The sequence below is a fragment of the Pantherophis guttatus genome, chromosome 11, assembly GCF_059756535.1.
Source record: "Pantherophis guttatus breed Tessera chromosome 11, ASM5975653v1, whole genome shotgun sequence".
Taxonomy (NCBI): domain Eukaryota; kingdom Metazoa; phylum Chordata; class Lepidosauria; order Squamata; family Colubridae; genus Pantherophis; species Pantherophis guttatus.
The window spans coordinates 1,666,579-1,685,634 of record NC_142073.1 but is presented as its reverse complement, the minus strand read 5'-3'; the positions used below and the strand labels follow the sequence as shown (position 1 = coordinate 1,685,634).

Here is a 19,056-nt window from a genome sequence, read left to right as displayed (position 1 = left end):
CAGTAAAGGAGAACTTCTGGGCTGGTCCACCACCATCACTCAAGGAGTCGAGAAGGTCCTTTCCTGGTCCCCCATCAGCAGAAGCTGCACCACTTGCCTTTTTCTCAGGCCTCCAACCCTCCAGATGCCACAGCACACCCCATTCATGTAACGGCAGGAAACGCAAGACCGGGCTTCTCTCTGTTTATGGGGCAATAAACTAATTTCCCCACGCACCTCCCTACAGAAAAGGTGTGGCAAGCAAAGCTGGTTGACAAGACACCTACGGGGCCTCATTATTCCCCATTGCCGAGGCCAGAGCCACAAGTACAATGGGGGCCCCACGGCCTCCGTCTCTGCTGGGCTAACCACAAATTCTTCACTCCGCTTGAAAGCCGACAGGATTTGCACACGGTTGGGAAAGGCCCCAGGAGGCCGTGGCCGCTGCTGCCTGGATTCCCACAGATAAGGCGGGGCTGCCCCACCCAGGGCAAGAGAGAGAGGCTCCTCTTCCCACCGTTGCCCCTGCCCTGGGCTCCAAGGGGCAGCAGCTTCCAGCTGGAGTGAGTGCCACTGCCCAATGCCAGCTGTGCCAGGGATTTACTCCGCCTTGGCTGGGTTGGTTGAATCAATGCAGGCGACAAGCCGGATCGTCTCGTGGTCCTGGCTGGCCAAGGGGACTTTTGGGAAGAAATGCAGACCTGGCCTTGGGGCAGAGAAGGAGGGGGGGAAGGTGGGGGGGGACTAGCCGAGAGAAACCCAAAACAATCCCACCATCGTCTCTTTGAGCATAAAACCAGCCAGAGAAACCTGGAGAGGCTTTCAAGGTCCTGATTTTTTTTCCTGTCCTGCAGTGATGAAAAACATCCCTGGGAAACCCCCAACATTCAGACGAGGGACGAAGGTGCAAAGGTCTCAAAGGTACTTCCCCCCCCCTCCACCCCCAACTGGAAGCAACTGGACTTCCTTGGGGTTTTTTTTTTCTTTGAAAGTGTTTTGCTTCTCATCCAAGAAAGATCCTCCAGTTCTGACTGGGTGGGAATGGAAGATAGAAGCGAAGAAGCTTCTTGGCTGAGAAGCGAAACGTTTTCAAGGGGGAAAAAAAACAGAGAAAGTCCAGTTGCTTTTTGGGGGAAAAATAGCACTTTGGGGACAACCACCACCTGAATGACTGAGAATCTCCACAGACAAAATGCCAAGCCTCTTCCTCAGTTGCAAGGCTGGCGCCAGCCAGATCAAGATCCAGTGTTCTGGCTAATGCCTCAGGCCCGGCAACCATCTTTACGGCCAGGAACGCCTTCCCCTGTGGCTGCATCTTTTCGCAACCCAGAGAGAACTGAAGAAGGTGATGGAAGAGCAAGCCAGCTCCTTACAATCCTGGTGTCAGGTTTCGAGGTTGTCTCAAATAAATTGCATTTCAAATAAAGTCTTTGATGAAAAAAACTCCCATTTATTAAGCACAACATTCTACTCCGACTCCATCGCAGCAAACACTGACTTCCAGACCCAAAACCCTCTCTTTCCGTTCCACACTCCCCTGCACTCATTGGCCATCTTCCAAGTCACTCTACCCCTAATCTACTGCTCCAGCTCAAAGAAATTTCCCCCCTCCCATCCCATCTCCTAGGGGATATTATCTCCAGGGAAAATAAGTAGGTGAAAAGTCAAACGTCCCTTTCCAGACGCCTCTGCTTCTCCTCCTTATGTCAGTACTAGAGTAAAATGCAGCTTGAAGTGCTGACATCTGGCCCTATAGCCCAGGGCTCGCCAACCTTGGCAACTTTAAGACTTGTGGAGTTCAATTCCCAGCTTTGCTGGCTGAGGGATTCTGGGAATTGAAGTCCACAAGTCTTAAAGTTGCCAAGGTTGGCGAGCCCTGGGCTACAGCCAAATACATGCAACCAAGCCTCCAGCTGGAATTTCATAGGGCTGGAATCAATGGGGCTACCTGTACGTCTCCATCAAGATGCAAAACCAATTAGACAAATTCTTCTCCTGCAACCTCGAACCTAAGATTTATCCTGCAACCTCAAGACGGTTTCACCCAGATCCGTTTTGCTAGCCAACAGATTCTCCCCGAGCTTTCCGAGATCAGGTCTCTTTGAAAGCCACTTCCAAGGATTTAAAAACCGCTTGCGCTGTTCTGCAGCGGCTTCTCCAAGCAGACCATTTTAAAGGGGTGGGGGTGGGGGAGGGGGAGGAGGAGACAAGGAGCTAAATTGCGCAACGTCCTTCCTTTGAATTGGATTTGCATGGGTCCCAGAGAATTCGTCTGGAAGTGGAAGACAAACTGTCTACTGAAGTGTAAGTTCTGGCATGCAGGCAGATGGGGAAAAAAATAATAATAATTCCCTTTCTGGGAAGGAAAAGCAGTTCAGCCACTCTGCAGTGTCCTCACGTGGCCTTACATGTGTTTCAGGAAGGGAAGGGGGGTTTCCCCCTGCAATGTGCGGCTGACGTACATTGATGTAAACCCCATCTCTGGGGAGGAGGGGGTGTTGTTGCAAGAGCCACATAGAAGCAATGAGGAAACTAAAAGCAGGGCTGGATTTGGAGGGGGGAGGGGTTGGGGGTGTCTTTGTCCAAGTCAAATTCCGGATGCAAATGCCTCTCTTCCAGCTTTCCCACAAAGCTCCATTTTGAGTCACTTATCCATTAGCATATTGGCCTTTGGCCTTACAAAGATGCCGCAATCTGGTTTACAGAAGCCTAGACCCTCCCAAAACACCCCCCTCCCCGGAGCAGTTTAAGCACTTCAACCATTGTCTGGGCCCTCAAGAGCTGGGATCCTAATATCGCAGCCTGGAGATTACACAAACCAGTGTTTTTTTTCAAACTTGGCAACCTTAAAATCTGTGGACTTCAACTGCCGTTCCTTAAAATTTACGCAAAGTACAGAATTTGGATGAAAGACTCAAGGAACCCTCAAGGCTGTAGAGTAGATGGACAATTGGGGGTGGGGGGGGGAATTCCAGAAGAAGCCCTAAAGCAGAGGTCTCCAACCTTAGCAACTTTAAGACTTGTGGACTTCAAGCTTTGCTGGCTAAGGAATTCTGGGAGTTGAAGTCCACAAGTCTTAAAGTTGCCAAGGTTGGAGATCCCTGTTCTATGAGGACAAGGAGATCTGCATTCCTTTCTTTTTAAACAATCGTGCCTTAGAGGGTTTCACTCCCACCTTAATTCCGCCTCACAAAAGGAAACTTTCTTTCTTCCCAAAGTTTCCTATCCTCCTTATCGGCTCATCACTAAGTCCAGAAAAAGAGGGTTGAGGAGTCATTTATGCCAATGGCAAGACATTCCCGAGAGTTTTGTGTCACGAGGTCTTCCCCGTGAAGAGGAAAACAGCACAATTAACAAAGTTAGCTTTATTCTTTAAAGAATAAATATAAAGAAAGAATAAAGAATAAGGTCTCTGGATTTCCTCTAGAGATCTTAATTTCTGATTAATTAATCAGATTAATCTGATCTCCCGGGTCTCTCTGTTCCAAGCTTGAGAGACCTCTGCCCCGTTTTTTACATAGTCCCATATCCATCCATCCTTCCATCCACTCACCCACCAACCTACCCATCCATCCATCTATTCATTCCTCCATTCATCCATCCATCCATCCATTCCTCCATCCATCTATTCATTCATCCACCCACCCACCCATTTATTCATCGGTTCAGAGCCACAATGAACCCTGAACACTTCTGATGAAGTGAGCTGCAGCTTATGAAAGCTTGTGCCTATTTCGCCCAGAAACATTAACATGTGTTAATTGGAAAAGGTGCTAGCCTACTCCTCCTAATTTTTGTGACCCACAAGTAGCTTATATGTAGAGAGTAAAGGAGGTGACCTTAACGGACATATGGAAGAACCACAATCTAAGGCAGTGATGGCCAACCTTTTCGGCACTGAGTACCCAAACTGGAACATGCATGCATGTGTGGCAATGTGCTCGCATTGCAGCGCCAGAAACCTGAAGATCAGCTGGCCGGAGCACACATGCCTCTTTTTGGGCCATTTTCAGGCTGTTTTCAGGCTGGTTTTGGGGCCACTTTCAGGCCATTTTGGGCTGGTTTTTGCACTGTTTTCAGGCCGTTTTCCAGCGCTCCGGTGCTAGTGAAGACCAGCTGGCCGGCGCACGTGCCCACAGAAAAGATTCTGCATGCCACCTCTGGCACACAGCCAGTGGTTCACCATCACAGATCTCAGGGGTTTTCCTGGAAGAGTTGAATCTTCAGAGGAACGGTGGATTTAATCTTGAACTGGGGCTTTCAATGCAGTGGAAAAAGCCGGAGTCGCTGAAATGTTTTTGAAATGATTGGATTTAAAAAAAAAAAAAAAAAAGCCCCACAGAACACGTAGAGTCACTTTAGACTTCAAACAAGGAAACCTGTCCAAAACAAGAGGTTTGGTGATAAGGAAACCGAAGAGGAATGCAAAAGGGGCCAAGCTTCTCCAAAATGTCAGGACTTACTCAATTGCACAATGAGAGAAACTCACGGAGAATGTGTATCACAGGTCAGGAAAAAAAATACGACCGAACAGAAGGTTATTCGAAAAATGGAGATTTCCTTTGAAATATAGAAGTCTTCTTTAAATAAAGAAAGGAATAAAAAGGAATAAGACCTTAGGCGGGGGGAGGAGGGAGGGATTAACAAAAAGGATTGCTATATGAGGTCTTCGAGAACATTTTCCCTAACACTAATGTAAAACAAGGATTGAAATTGTCTTTTGATCAGAATTAGGAATCTGGTTAAGGACCATGGATAAAAAGGGAGTTACAGATATCCCAAAGCAGGATTGTCCAACCATGGGAACTTTTAAGATATGTGGACTTCAAATCCCAGAATTCCCCAGCCAGCGTTGGGAGTTGAAGTCCACACGTCTTAAAGTTCCCAAGGATGGACACCCCTGTCCTAAAGGAAGATTTTAAGAAATTGCAGTGTGTTTTGCTTCCTTTTACGACCTTTCTTGCCACAGTTGTTAAGTGAATCAATGCAGTTGTTAAGTTAGCACACGGTTGTTAAGTGAATCTGGCTTCCCCGTTGACTTTGCGGGTCAGAGGTTCGCACAAACTGGATCGCAAGAATTCTTTTCGAGTTCCTTCATCACCAAAGTGGCCAGACAGAATCCCCAAGCATCTCATCTGACCCTGGGATTTTCAGGAAGGAAACCTTACCTAAGGAGGCTCACAAAACTAAGAGAAGGGCTGTGGGGCAACTGAAAAGGAAATAATAATCACCCCCTCCCCCCACAGCATGAAATCAAAGCTGTCCGAAGAACGCTTCATTTGAAACAGCAGCCAATGTTTTTAGAAGTGGCTACGGGAAATTACCGGGCTACGAACCAAGAATGTTAGCTATTCCTTCCGCCATTAGCAGCTGTCGCGTCTCCACACAAGGAACAAGTTGCCCTTAGAGGTTGTTTGTTGAGTCACTTGTGGCCCTACAACATTGGCTCAGTCCTCTTCCAAGAAGAGTTTTTTTAGGCATATATATATATATATATATATATATATATATATATATATATATATATATATATATATATATATATATAGTAGATGTGATTCTACTGAGCTGGAGCTACAAAAAAAAACCTTGGCTACGTAGGAAAACCTGGCTAGAAGATAGATAGATAGATAGATAGATAGATAGATAGATAGATAGATATGCATGCTCTCGTAAGCGAGATGGGCCGCCTCTAAATTGGACAAATAAATAAACAGAAAACAGAACTACACGTAGCCCTCCATTTACGATCAGAACTGAACCCAACGTTTCTGTTGTTAAACGAGACAGTTAAGTGTGTTTTGCCCCATTCTACGACCTTTCTTGCCACAGTTGTTAAAGTGAATCAACTTGCAGCTGTTACGTTGCTTGAGTGAATCCAACTTCCCCATGGACTTCCCCGGTCAGAGGGTGGCCAAAGGGAATTAAGTGACCACGCCCCCCCCCCGCAACCGTCATAAGTACATGCCAGTTGCCAAGCCTTTGAATTTGGATCAGCTGGCTGTGGGGATTCCTCCACCATCGCAAGTGTGAAAAATAAGTCGCTTTTTCTTTTCAGTGCCGTTGGAACTTCAAACGGTCACTAAACGAATGATGGGAAGTTGAGGGCAACTTGTATGTTTTTGCTCAAAGGCATAATGCAGAGGTCTTCAAACTTGGCAGCTTTAAGACTTGTGGACTTCAACTCCCAGAATTCTCCAGCCTGGAGAATTCTGGGAGTTGAAGTCCACAAGTCTTAAAGCTGCCAAGTTTGAAGACCTCTGCCATAATGCTTTGATTTTTCACAGGTGGGAGTGTGAGGAGTCCCGGGCTGTGTAGCTACTTAAAATGAATCTGACTCCCAGAAGCCCTGAACTGGCTTCTGCCCCCCCCCCCCCGCTCCCACCCTTTGGAGAGGAGATACGTACCCTTCCCGAGCTGCACAAAGCCGAGAGTGATGATCAAGGCCAGGGCCAGGAGCTTGGCGGCTGCAAAGGCGTCTTGCACACGAGTAGCCGCCTTCACGCTGTAGCAATTGACCGCTGTGAGCAACACTGGAGGGAAACACATCAGAAAGAGCAATGAGTAAGTAAAGCTGCAGGCGTTTTTTTCCCCCCCACCAAAACGGCATGGCTCAGGAGCTGAAGGCCAAAAGTTCATACAAAGTAATCCCACTAGCTTAATATGATTATTTTCCACGTAATTAACAGCTTATCATAACTCACAAATACAGGAAGGAACTACATGGGATCACGGTGGTACCCAAACCAGCCAAAGCCTTTTGAAACATCTTAAGTCAACCAAAAGACCCAGCAGCCCCAGAAGAAAAAACAGGAGTCATCTACAACATGTAGTAGGGAAAAGACTGTAGTAGCTACTATGTAGGACAGAGAGGCAGAAGGCTGGCAGACAGCATCCATGACCACAGGCAGAAGACACGATGAAAACTTCTGAAATTCATTAACACGTGGACAGATTTAACCATAATTTCAACCGGGAAACTATGAGTATCCTAGACGGAGCTAAATCCAACAACAGCTGAGAATTCTTGGAAACTCGGCGTTCGGATAAATCAGCCTTCAACAAATAAACTGCATTTAGACACCATTCAAAAGCTAAGAAAAAGGAAACAGAAACACCAGAATGCATCCTCTCCAGCAACCAATAGTGAGATAAGCAGGGATTAACATTAGACAAACACTCAAGCAGAAAACAAGAATCGAAGAGCTACCAAGGAGAAAGCTGCAGCCAAACAATACAGGCAGGGCAAGCCACCGTAGATAAACAGGGAACAAACCAGGGGTGAAATGCTATCGGTTCAGGCCGGTTCACCCGAACCGGTAGTAAAAAATGCTTTAAAAAGAAAAAAAAAAGTTCCGAAGATCAGCTGTGCGACACACGATCCTCAGAACTTTTTTTTAAAAAAACTTTTTAAGCATTTGTTTTCTCTCGAACCAGTAGTTAAAAATGCTTTAAAAAGAAAAAAAAGCAGGAAATCCAAAAACATGCACCTGGTGTGCACTACACATGCGTGGGCAGCGAGCCGGTGGCGACCCACGGAGGATTTCACCACTGGAACAAACCCTACATTCAGCAGCACTGGTGGCATTATCTAGCAGGGTAATGAAACGTCTGCAAGCCAGCCACCAATCTCAGAGAGCACCACAGAACTCCTCTGGGCAGATGGCATCCTTTTGGGTATTGATACATGGATGTGGAAGAAAATCAGTGTCTAATAGCACCTTGGCCAGCTTCTGCCTTTGAGAAGGCTTAATTCCACACTGTTGCCCCAGATGTACCCGTTTGCTCTTTGTGCCCTGCTACCCTGGGTAACGCTAATGCAGCCTTTCAAGGCTGGAGGCAAAGGACCAGATCACCCCGATTGATTGATTTGCTTTTTAAATAAACTGGGCTTTCTCTCCCGCTCTGAGCCATTGTTCTGTGTCCCACACCGAGCACTCCCCGCGCTAAGCACCCAGGACGAGCCCCAGATAAGGAAGAACTTCTCGGCTTTGCGTATGTTCTTGAAAAGACTTTTCTGATGCAATTCTCAATGATCTCTTAAGGTGGATGGGGAAAAGGAGAGGGCTGCTACTTCCCCTTCTTCGGAAGAGATGAGTCGACTCCACTTCCGCCTCCTTCCCTTCCTGGCTCAAGCAACAGAGACAGGCGGTTGCATCACCCACCCCTGCCTGCTCCATTCAGCCGCCTTGGCGGTTTTTCCCCTCCCCACCCCGTGTTTGCAGAGTTCGGGCAGCCAGCCAAAAGTGGCAGAAGCCGAGAAGGTGCTCTCCTAAGGTGGGAACTGCAAATGTTACAGGGCCCAGGGCTGCTATGGCGCTAAATATAATCCCAGGCACGGGGTTGCTCGCTTCTGCAAACAGCAGAGAGGCCCACTGCTAGCTCCTGTAGATCTCCACTTTCTTAGCTGGAAGACTCCGGCCATTTCTCTCTTGTGCTCTTTTTAAAGTATTTAGAGACTCAGATTTGCAAGGAGGAGACTTAATCCTTTGAGTCCACAAGAGCCCAAACCAGTTTGAGTAACAGCACAACTGCAGCCAAGAAGCTCTTGGTTTCAAACGGGGCTTACTCCCCACTGGATGTTCAGCTAAGGGACTTAGAACCTTTCCAGGAAATTCCCCCCGAGGATTAAAGCCCATCTCAGCCCTTTGGCTTTGCAAACATGGAGATCGCCGTGCATTATCTCCAGAGGGTTCAAGGGAGCACTGCAACAAGACAACTGGAACTATGAATGCCCCCCAAAGTACACATTCCAATACCCATAAATGAACATATGCAAAGTGGGTCATTCTCCGGAGTTGAGGCTGGGGCTGTTGGGATTTGTAGCTCTCGACACTCGATAAGCTAAATATTCTTGGACTCAATGGATGGAACCCCTTTTGTCATCTGTAAGAACAATGGCCTTAAGCCTCCACTTGTCATTGACACAAACAACTGAACCTCCTTGGTAGATCAAGCAAGGGTTGCTTGTCGAGAGAAGCAAAGAAACCTGGAGCAGTCACGCTGTTGGGGTGGAGGGGCCATACCAGCAAGGAGAGGGGATTTCTCTTTATTTACCGCCCCCACTTCCAGTGCAACAACTGGCCATTCTTTCCATTTTACCTTCTGACCCGTATGAGGGGAAGGAGGTCTACAATCCGTAGACTTGGCCTCACAAGATTCTGGAAGTGAAAGATAACCATTATCGGTGGGGAACAAATATGGAGATTAGACCACATGGTGAGACCATGTAGACCGGGAGGGAGGGAGGGAGGGGGAGGTTTAAAATGAATGTCAACAACAAAGCTCCAATCATCTCTTCAACATGCCCCACCCCCCTTGGTGGTCTCTTACATCTATCTCGACCCCAGGCAAGAACAGGAAAACCACCGCCAGCCTCAAACGTTTCTTCTTCTCCAAAAAGACCAATACATCAGGAGACGTCATTGGAGCCTTATGAATTCAACGTTTTCAGACCAACTTTAGAAGAGGACAAAGCCCCCTCCTGGACAGGGTTGAACCCCTTTTTTCTCTTCAAGACTTCACTTGGGCTGAATTTAGGAGCTTACAAAAGAATCCCGCCATCGGTTGACTAGAAATGGGTCAAGAATGTACCCCAACTGAGATCAAAGAGTTGGCAAGGACAACCCCAAGCTGGTGAGAGACTGGCATCCTCTTCTTCAGCTGCCCCCAAAACCTGTTTGTCGGTTTCATCCCTGTAAATAGGCCTTTTGTTCCAATAGGCTTGTGACCCACTTTCTAAATCATTATAATCCAAGAAGGCCGGTCACTCCAGAACAAGGTTTGGTGTTTTTTTTTTAAAAAAAATATCAGGATGGGAGGAAGAAACCAAGCCGAACTGTGTTTCTTTGCCTTGAATGCCACTAACCGTCCTGCGTGCAAAGAACCCAACCAAGGATCTACCAGCTATTTGGCTGGCAAGCAGCCAAGCGTCTTGTTGCAGGTAGCTTATTTAAATCCGAGCCTTGTCCAAGATCATCCCCCAGGCCTAACCCAAATCCCAGGGTTTTTGCTTCAAAGAAATAGAAGGCTGGATATTCACCCAGGATATTAAAACTGGATTAAAACACATCAGATGCCAAGGAGAAAAAAAGAGGCATTTGAGCGAAGTGCAAAACCTTCTCATTACTTGCACTACAAGAACTTCTGCAACTGAATTATTTCCAGTTTTAAATTCATCTATCCCTTCACCAAGGGGCGTCCAACCTTCCCAACTTTAACCCACTTTTCGTACAGTTGTTGTGTTTTAAAGTTCCTATCCAGGAATTGCTAAACCATCTCTCCTGGCCTTCAATTCTCTTTGATTTGTTCAATATATGGAACAAGCGAGCAGGGAAATCCTCTTCTAAGAAGGAACACCAAATTAACTTGTTTTCTGGGTCCTCCCCTGGGCTGGAACCATAAATTAACCAGAGGAGCTGAGTTCGACAAGCAAAAATAACTCAAGGTTAACATTAATCAAATTTTGCTGAGGGTGTAATCTTAACCAGATGCATTATTGCAATTCTGGCCTGCTTTACAAAGCACATGTTTTTAATTTGATTTGACATGTTGGGTAAACTCCAGCCCCTGGGTTTTCAGGCCGTGATTTAGGATCGAGTGTGTTGTACAAAGTTGGCCCATTGCAGTTGATCCTCAGTTCACATAATGCAGAAACCCAACCACTGGTCTGGAGTAGAGAAATAAGAGGCACGGAAGTTGTGACGAACAACGATGACTCCTGCTTTTTGGGTGAAACAACCATCCATCCACCGAATTGTCCCGATTGTAAATTGTAGGAGGTGCAATATGGGCACAGTTATTTCTGGAAGGTCTAAAGGTCTTGTAACATCAAGACACACCTAGTCAACAGTGAGATGCAGCGAGCGGAGCCTCTTCAGACAGATTTGCAGGGCCCCCTGTCAGGTTTTCGGATGTGATGTATTTTTGCTTTGCTCCCGGGCGAAGAAATGGCCAGATAAGCTGTGCGTTAAGATCTTGCACAGTCAGGAAAAAACAACTGCACCGCAGATTGTACAGTTGTAAAAACAAAGAAAGATGGGAATGAGCCAATCGACAGAGACGGAGATGCCAGAAGATTCAAACGTTATTTCTCTCCATCAGGTTTCTTCTACAATCACTGCAGTCCCTGGAATTCTTGGCAGGGAGCCTCACTTTCTCCAGCAAAAATCTGCCTGATCTGCAGTTCTTGGCAACTCGCTTGTGATTCACACTCGCCTGCGGGACGGAGGGTGGTAGAGGCCACGCTGCGGTCCACGGATTCCCCTCCCGTGCGGAGAACTTCAAAAGGCCTTCCCAGGTTTCAGAAGCTGCCCGTCCTTTATCACTGCCCAATCAGGGTGGAAAAAGGACAACTGAGGCACCGAACATGTTCTCAGCATGCCAATACGGAGAGATCGAGTTGCTTTTCCCATCACCTGAAGAGACTCTGAGTAACAGTGAACCAAACCTGGCCAGGTGCGTTGAGCAGGAAAAAAGGGGGTTAGCGAGGACCATAGGGGGAGTGGCACTTTTGCTCGCACAAATTGTCAAGTTTTGCACCAGAAGAGCAAACAAGAAGGTCTTGGTCTCCAGTAGGTCCAATTCCAACATAGATAACTGCATTTTTAAAAAGATAACTCAGATATGTTTACCTAAGCACCAGGTAAAAAATTTAAGTCCACAATGTTAAAAGCCTGTTTCCAAATTCCTATGATGTTACGCTGGTGCTGCTTCAGCAATTAGCTGACCGTGGGCCAAACTTGGCCCGGAAATAATGCCAGGGTGGCCCAACAGGCAAGAAACCGGCCCATCCATGCCAGTCAGAGATCAGCCAATAACCTCCAGAGCCGCTGCCATCCTTGCAAATCTGCAGCTAAGCTGATCAGCCAAAAAAAAAAAAAAAAAAAAAGGAAGACAAACATCCCAGACGTCATGTGCACAGTTGCTGGGCAACGCCAGTGCGGGCGGCTACAGATTCTGTCGTAACCTAGCAGCAAGGTGGGAGCCCATGTGGTTGCTGAGCAACGGCACATGATGCCCCCCTCCCCAATCTCGCGTGCAGAGGCCTTCCTTCTGTCCACCTCCCTGTAGCGCCTCAAATCAAAACGGGCACCGGTGGGAGGAGGAAGCAGCGGTAGCAGCTGCAACCGACCTGACGCCACGTGGTATATCGCCACCTTTTGTGCATTGTCTTGTACGTGGCACCATTGTTTCCACTTGGTTTTAATCTTTTGAGGGGCCGCAACTGCAGGCCTTGTCGAAATAGATCAGCACAGTATCGAGTGCCCACGTGGGCATTTAGCAGGCACATGGTGCCATTGCCGGACTAAGCCCAATTCTGATCGCACAAGGTCCTTCAATTTTTGAAGTGAAACCCGCACAATTTCTCTATTATGATTTGATTGCTTATTTGTACCCTATGACTATCATTAAGTGTTGTACCTTATGATTCTTGACGAATGTATCTTTTCTTTTATGTACACCGAGAGCGTATGCACCAAGACAAATTCCTTGTGTGTCCAATCACACCTGACTAATAAAGAATTCTATTCTATTCTATTCTATTCTATTCTATTCTATTCTATTCTATTCTATTCTATTCTATGATCACTTGGTCCGTCCTGTTTTGCAGAAAGTGAGTGGACGTAAAAGAAGGGAGCCCTCTCTGCCCCACCTTGGGGTTCTCTCTCTAGCCAAGGGACCCCTTAAGTAGCCCATCAAGGAGACCCCCTGGGGAAGTCCTGCAGAATCAGAGGGGGCTTCATTCATCAAGGGGTCTTCTTTGTAACCTGTTTTCCAGCCTAAACCACAATTCCACCATGTTGGTTAGTGGGAAGGACCTTGGGAGAGGAGGAAGAAGGGTCAATCCTAGCCAACTCTCCTGCAAAAGGCATCTCAGCGCGCAGAACGAAAAGAGGCACGGGAAGCTGGCTGCAAAATAAACATTAAGGCAGCACTTCCAGCTTTGCAGGATTCCTCTACTACAAGCTTACAATCAAAGTAGTCATAGTATGTGTTTCTTGCCTGGCCTTCCTCAGAGGGCTGATCGTTAGCATGCAGGGCTAAGAGCCTTGGTACTACAGTGGTTTAAAGCACCCTGTTATTAACACAGCTGCCTGCAATTTACTGCTGGTTCGAATCTCTCCAAGGCTCAAGGTTGACTCAGCCTTCCATCCTTTCTAAGGTAGGTTAAATGAGGACCCAGTTTGTGGGGGCAATAAGCTGACTTTGTATAAAATATACAAAAGTATGAAGGCTATTGCTGAACGCACTGTAAGCCGCCCTGAGTCTCCGGAGAAGGGCGGCATATAAATCAAATTTAAAAAAAAAAACAAAAAAAAAAAAAACAAAGAAGAAGACGAGGAGGAGGAGGTGATCCTTTGAGAAGCTGGCCTGCAGCACGCAGATAACCTCCTCTCCCTCTTCACAGGGCGGTGATGGAAGAGATGAACCCTCAACTCTGAGGACAAAAAGGCCTCCTTGATGCCATCAAGACTTTCTCCCGCAGTTGGGAGGTTGCAGCCATTTTAAAATCAAGCCAATGAACAGCCCTTTCTAAGCACGGTGGCAATGCCACTCTTTGCCTTCTGAGGAGCCTTGGGCTGCTCTCCAACTGTCACTCTCCCATCCGCCAATTGCAGACTGTGACAATCTTTTAAGGCTGCCCAGGGCCCTCCTCCATGAACTGAAGCATCGGGAGACCAAGAGGCGGAAGACTGATGGAAATCCATCAACCGGTTGAGTGAGCAAAGGAACAAAACCAGTCAATCTTCCCTGGAGCATCCTCTTCAACCCGGTGCCCTCCAGATGTGTTCATCGTCAAGGAAAGGCCTTCCCCACCAAGCTGCCTCTCCAAGAACCTTCTCTGCTTTCACTCCTTCTCTGGAGTTTTCCCCCAGCCGGGAGTTGCCATTTTACTGGGCCAAGGAAAATTCTGCAAAAGTGTGGCACGATTCTAAGAGCTCCTCTGTCCTCAAAGACAGTTAGGAGGTGGGGGGAAGACAAGAGGTGGAAAAGTGACTTAAACGCACAGCCACAACTGCACCGGGTTTCAGGCGTAGATAGAAGGGGTGTAACCAGACATGCAAATTTGGCCTTATCAATAATTTGGTATGAATTGTGGGAAAACAGAAAGGTTTTCCAAATGCTGCTTTAGCACTTAACTATTCAGTTCTTCTTGGGATACTTAAAATTTGTTTTCTGTCCTTCTTCAAAACAGCTGGGGATTTTTGCTAGCCGCTTGTGTCCTAAGAAATGGGTGGCATATAAACTCTTAGGCAAGGTGGGGAGGGAGGGAGGGAGCTCAAACAGGGATTTTGGCTCAAGGAAGTTGAAGAAGAAGCTCAATCATTTTATTCAGCAACTATAAAGCCAGTAAAAGGTATGCGTGTGTGTTTGGGGGGGGGGAAATAACCCCCACCCCAGATTCCATTCCATTGAGCAATTCACTGGAGACAGATGAAGATCCAAAGAGCTTCAACCACATAATAGACAATCTGAAACTTGGGGTGTCACTTCCCTTCTCTCAAGGCGTCGTCATGGCATCCTAGATTGCTATCCCATCATCTTCAACCAGCATGGATGCCCACAGATCAAAAAGATAAAACTCTTATCAAAAAAAGGAAGGCTCTTTGAACGTTTTGCAGCTACATTCCACAGATTACACCCCACTGTGGTTTAGTCTCAAGTCTTGCATCATCCAACCGATCATGGATTATTTAGCAAGCTATGTTGAAACAAACCATAGTTTAGCATCAGCACAAATCCTGCCCACCTGTTTTTGAGCCCTTTTAGAGGGAGAAGAGAAAGAAGCAGAAGACCCTCCTGGGAAATAGGGTAACTCCCAGGCAGAAGTCAGCTTGCTTGCAATTTCTGGATTCCACATCTTCACTCCCAGCCTGGTTTTTCTGCCTGGGACCTTGAGAAATTGTTATCAAGCAGAAATAAACAGTGGAGGCCCAGATGGATACAAAGGAGCTTGTCGGAATTTGCAAACAAACTTGGAAACTTGGTGATTGCCGTTTCCCCAAATAAATGCAAAGCATCCCAGCGAAGCTTACAGGGACTGAAAGAGAGAAGTGCCCCAGGCTTCTGGTTTTCCACTAAGCACCTGCACCGGGGAAGCCCCCCCCCCCACTTCCCGTGTCTGTTGCAGATGAGCGCTAAGAGGGCAGGGAGTGGATGCGAGGATCCCAGGAGGGCCCCTTCTTTCCGAAGGCAGGTCCAGGGTTTCTCTCCCACGTGGAGAAAGTCAGCCGCTTCCTCCAAGCGGAGCAAACTTCCAGCCCCTCCTTGCAGGGGGAGGAAGGACAAGTAGAGGGAGGGGCTTCCCATCCCGAAGCCCCACCCCCACCGACACAACATGAATCTCCGGTTTTGGAAGAGAAAAATCAAAGCCCCCTCCGGATTCAACGGGAGCATCTGCGCGCTTTGGCCAAGGAGGGTGCGGGGTCTCTTTCTCCCACGGGGGGATGGGGGGAGAAGGGGAGCGGCAAACCTCCCCTCCATCTGCAACGAAGCACAATGTGGTCGGCCCCAATTTTCTGCCGGATGCGGCGCAGAGCATGCAAACCACGTCAGAGCCGCCCGGAGACGGAGATGGCCAAAGACGCAGGGCTACATTGTGGGACGAGAAACGGGCGGGGGTGGGAGAGAGCTTGGCGGTGGGGAGGAGGGAAGGGGCAGCCAAGGAGGCAGTTGGGAAAGGTTGAGCCCCTTGCAGAAGGGCAGAAGAGGCTTGTGGCGCGGGGCTTGGAGAGCCTCAACCAGATAGCTGGGATTTGGGGGGAGATTCCTGGAAACCCTTTACGGGGAGGGAGGGGGGGGTTGGAATATAGAAAGGCGACCTGACGGGGGGGCGATTTCCCCAAGCAAGGCTCCGCTGCAGCCTGGCCAAAGACCCCCTTCCTGCTTGGCTCCGGAGCCCAGCGAAGTTGGCATCGCAAGCAGCTCCGAAGCCGCTGACATTCGGCGTTTGCAGACTCAGCGCCGCTTCGCTTGGCCGGGACCGGGACCGGGATCCGAGCGGGGGCCGGGCAGGGCAGGCGGAGCCTCGGGGAAACTTTTCCGGACTCCCGCGAGCCTCGGCCGAGGGTGGAGCGCGGCGCTTCCCCTTCCCGGGCTGGGCAGGAGGGCGGCTGATGTCAGCGCCGCTTCCCACGCCGGAGGGCCGCCGGTTGCGCAGCCCGGCCAGGGACGGGGAAGGGGCGGCCGATTCCTCCAGGCCCGCCAGGGACCAAATCGGTTCCCCCACCCACCCACCCGCAGCCCTCTGCACATGCTCGGGGCTACTCACGCACGCAGAGGCAGGCGATGAGCTTGGTGGCGCCCAGCGGGACGGGGCAGGTGGGGAAGATGGGCTTGAGCAGGTAGGTGGCGAAGACGAAGGCCACGATGTACTGCGAGGAGGGCCGGATGATGAGCAGCTCGATCCAGAGCTTGAGGAAGGCGGGCAGCGAGCCGTAGACCTCCAGCATGTAGGCGTAGTCGCCGCCCGACTTGGAGATGGTGGTGCCCAGCTCGGCGTAGCAGAGGGCGCCCGCGATGGAGAAGGCGCCGCACGCCGCCCAGATGACCAGCGCCAGCCCGGGCGAGCCGGCCTCCTTCAGCACCCCGGTGGGCGTCACGAAGATGCCCGAGCCGATGATGGTGCCCACGATGATGGCCACGCCGTTCAGCAGCGTGATGTTGCGCTTCAGCGCCACCCCGCCGCCCGCCGCCCCTTCGCCCGCAGCCCCGGCGCCCGCCGCCGCCGCCGAGGCGCAGCCGTTGCCCCGAGGGCCCGCCAGCATCCCGCGCGCCTCCTCCGCCTCCTCGGCCGCTGCCGCCGAGCCGCGCTTCTTGGCCGAGCCGCCCGACATGGTCCAGCCGGAGGACGCGCCACGCGCTCGGCCCGGGCCACGCGCCCTCGCCTTTTATCCGCCGGAGCCGGCCGGGACCCGCCCCGGCACGTGGGAAAGGCTCGCCCGCCCACCCGCCGCAGCGCGCCCCGGCTGGCCGGCAACGGCAGCGGCAGCGGGAAGAGGAGGAGGAGGAGGAAGGCGAGAGCGCCCCAGGTTCGGCAACCTTCCTGGCAGCGGGCGCCCCGTGCGCTCTGGGCGCGCTCCCCGGAATCGACGCTGCCAGCCCACCGCAAAACTAAGGGAGGGAGTCGTTCTCGGAATCTGTCCGGGGGGAGTCAATACTGGCCATAAGCAGCAGACAAAGAAGCCCATCGCTTCTTTGAAACCTCCGACCGTGGATCTAACTTAGTCAGTAAGTAACCAGCATCCTTTTATTTCTAAAACTCTGGAAAAGAGAGCCTTCTCGGCCAAAACACAGAAATGTTGAACCGACCTCACCTGAAGCATAATTTTTAAAACTATCTTTAAGACATTTATTCTAAAAATAATGTTAAATTTTATTTATTCGTAATTTTTAAAGCTATTATTCTTAGGGATGGAGAGGTCCAGGGCGGCCAAAGTGCTTAGGCCCTTCAAAAGTCATAAGGCAGATGAAACGGCTGGAACAGCTTTCCTCCAGAAGTTTTGGGTGCTCCATCCCTGAAGGCTTTGAAGAAGAGACTGGACAGCCATTTGCCTGAAAGGGTATAAGGTCTCCTGCTCGAGCAAGAGGTTGGACTAGAAGACCTCCAAGGTCCCTTCCAACTATTATTCTATATAGTGAATAAAAATGGTTTTTGCATCTATTTTAGAGCGATGCAATATTTTCCAACTAACAAAACCTAGAATTTAAAAACCCAGAAATCAAATTTTGTCTCATATCCCCCCCCATACCCATTTAGGCCTTGCCCAATTTATTGTAGGCAAATTATATTGTATGTTCATACATCCAAATAAATGAGTGGGAATCAAAAATTTGGATACATTCAGCTTACACTGACGGCACCTTTCATTCAAAAAGAGGCCAGGCAACTGTACAAAAGGGGGAAAAATGCCTTTGAAAAGATAGATAATTGCAGCTTGTTGGATTGCCTTTATTGAAAGTGGCGTCCATGGTAATATTTTTCACTAATGCCGTCATTCAGTCCATAAGAAATATTTCCTTCTCATTGGGCTGCAAATAGAATTGTAAGCTATCAGTGCTTTTTCCTCCATGAATTAGCAAAAATGATTGATACCTTAATGACTGACTGGGCTGTTTGGTTTTCGCTGCTCCCTCACCTGCTTGTTCCTCAGCTCCAGAGAAAATATATTTGCTTTAAGTACCAGATGTTAGTCTGGGAGCAGATCTACAGATCTCACATTGACCAGCTAAAGGCTTCATGCAAGTTAAAATGTTAAAAGGTCTCCACAAATAAAATGGGCCTTTAATATCCTGCATTAGTTAGTTAAACTGATAATTTTTCCATGTAATTGGTGAGGCATCTGCATTACCAACCCATCCAGCTCATCCTAATTTATTTATTAAATTTATAAGCTTCCCTTCTCACTGTGGAGCGACTCTTAGACCGTACAGCAATCCACCCTTTTGATGAAAGGAGCTCCCCAAAGCTTCTGCCTTTTTAATCAAATTGGTTTAGCTGGAAAAAATGGTACCTGATCCCTGCTTTTTTTTTTTTTTACCAACGCAGACTCATCCCTCTCTCCTCTTACAAAGTAAACAAACACACACGTATATAATTTTAACTCCGTGGAGCTGACACGGCCCAAACTGGCCTTGATGGGGGCAGGTGGAAAAAAACAAACCTAGCAGACAGATATCACATAACCTGAAAATAAAAAGGAGATGTTGGTTGCCTGAAATAAACTTTGGGGTTGTTGCTGTTTTTGTATTTTTCTCCTTGTCGGATTCTGCCCTCTAGTGGCCCTTGCCCAAAATTCCCGTGTTTGCAAAACTGCTGTAAAACAAAACACGTTCCTTGACAACAAAAGTTGTGCTTGGAACGCTCTGCGCACACCGACTACACAAACCTTTCTTTGCCCCACATCTCTAGCAACATTAACGCCAGAAATGGAAGTTAGTGTTGCTCCTGTTGATCTATGGTGGCTTGTCTTGGTGGGTTCCAGTTTTCTCCTTGCAAGTTCCTCAGTTAGGGATTTTTCTGCTGGATTGCTGGATTGTTGTCTTCTACTGGAACATCATACTTGCTTGCCA

General features: G+C 48.7%; 1 protein-coding gene across 1 annotated transcript in view; it reads right to left on the bottom strand.

The window, feature by feature from the left end:
• SLC7A5 (solute carrier family 7 member 5) overlaps positions 1-16,854 on the bottom strand; it is a 28,557-nt gene extending 11,703 nt beyond the window's left edge. Inside the window, exons 1-2 of the mRNA XM_034426595.3 lie at positions 16,256-16,854; positions 6,387-6,512 (exon numbers count right to left, since the gene is read on the bottom strand). Coding sequence (XP_034282486.1) covers positions 6,387-6,512; positions 16,256-16,820 — 691 coding nt within the window. The 5' untranslated portion in view covers positions 16,821-16,854. The remainder of the gene's footprint in view (positions 1-6,386; positions 6,513-16,255) is intronic.
• Between the last annotated feature and the right edge of the window lie 2,202 nt (positions 16,855-19,056).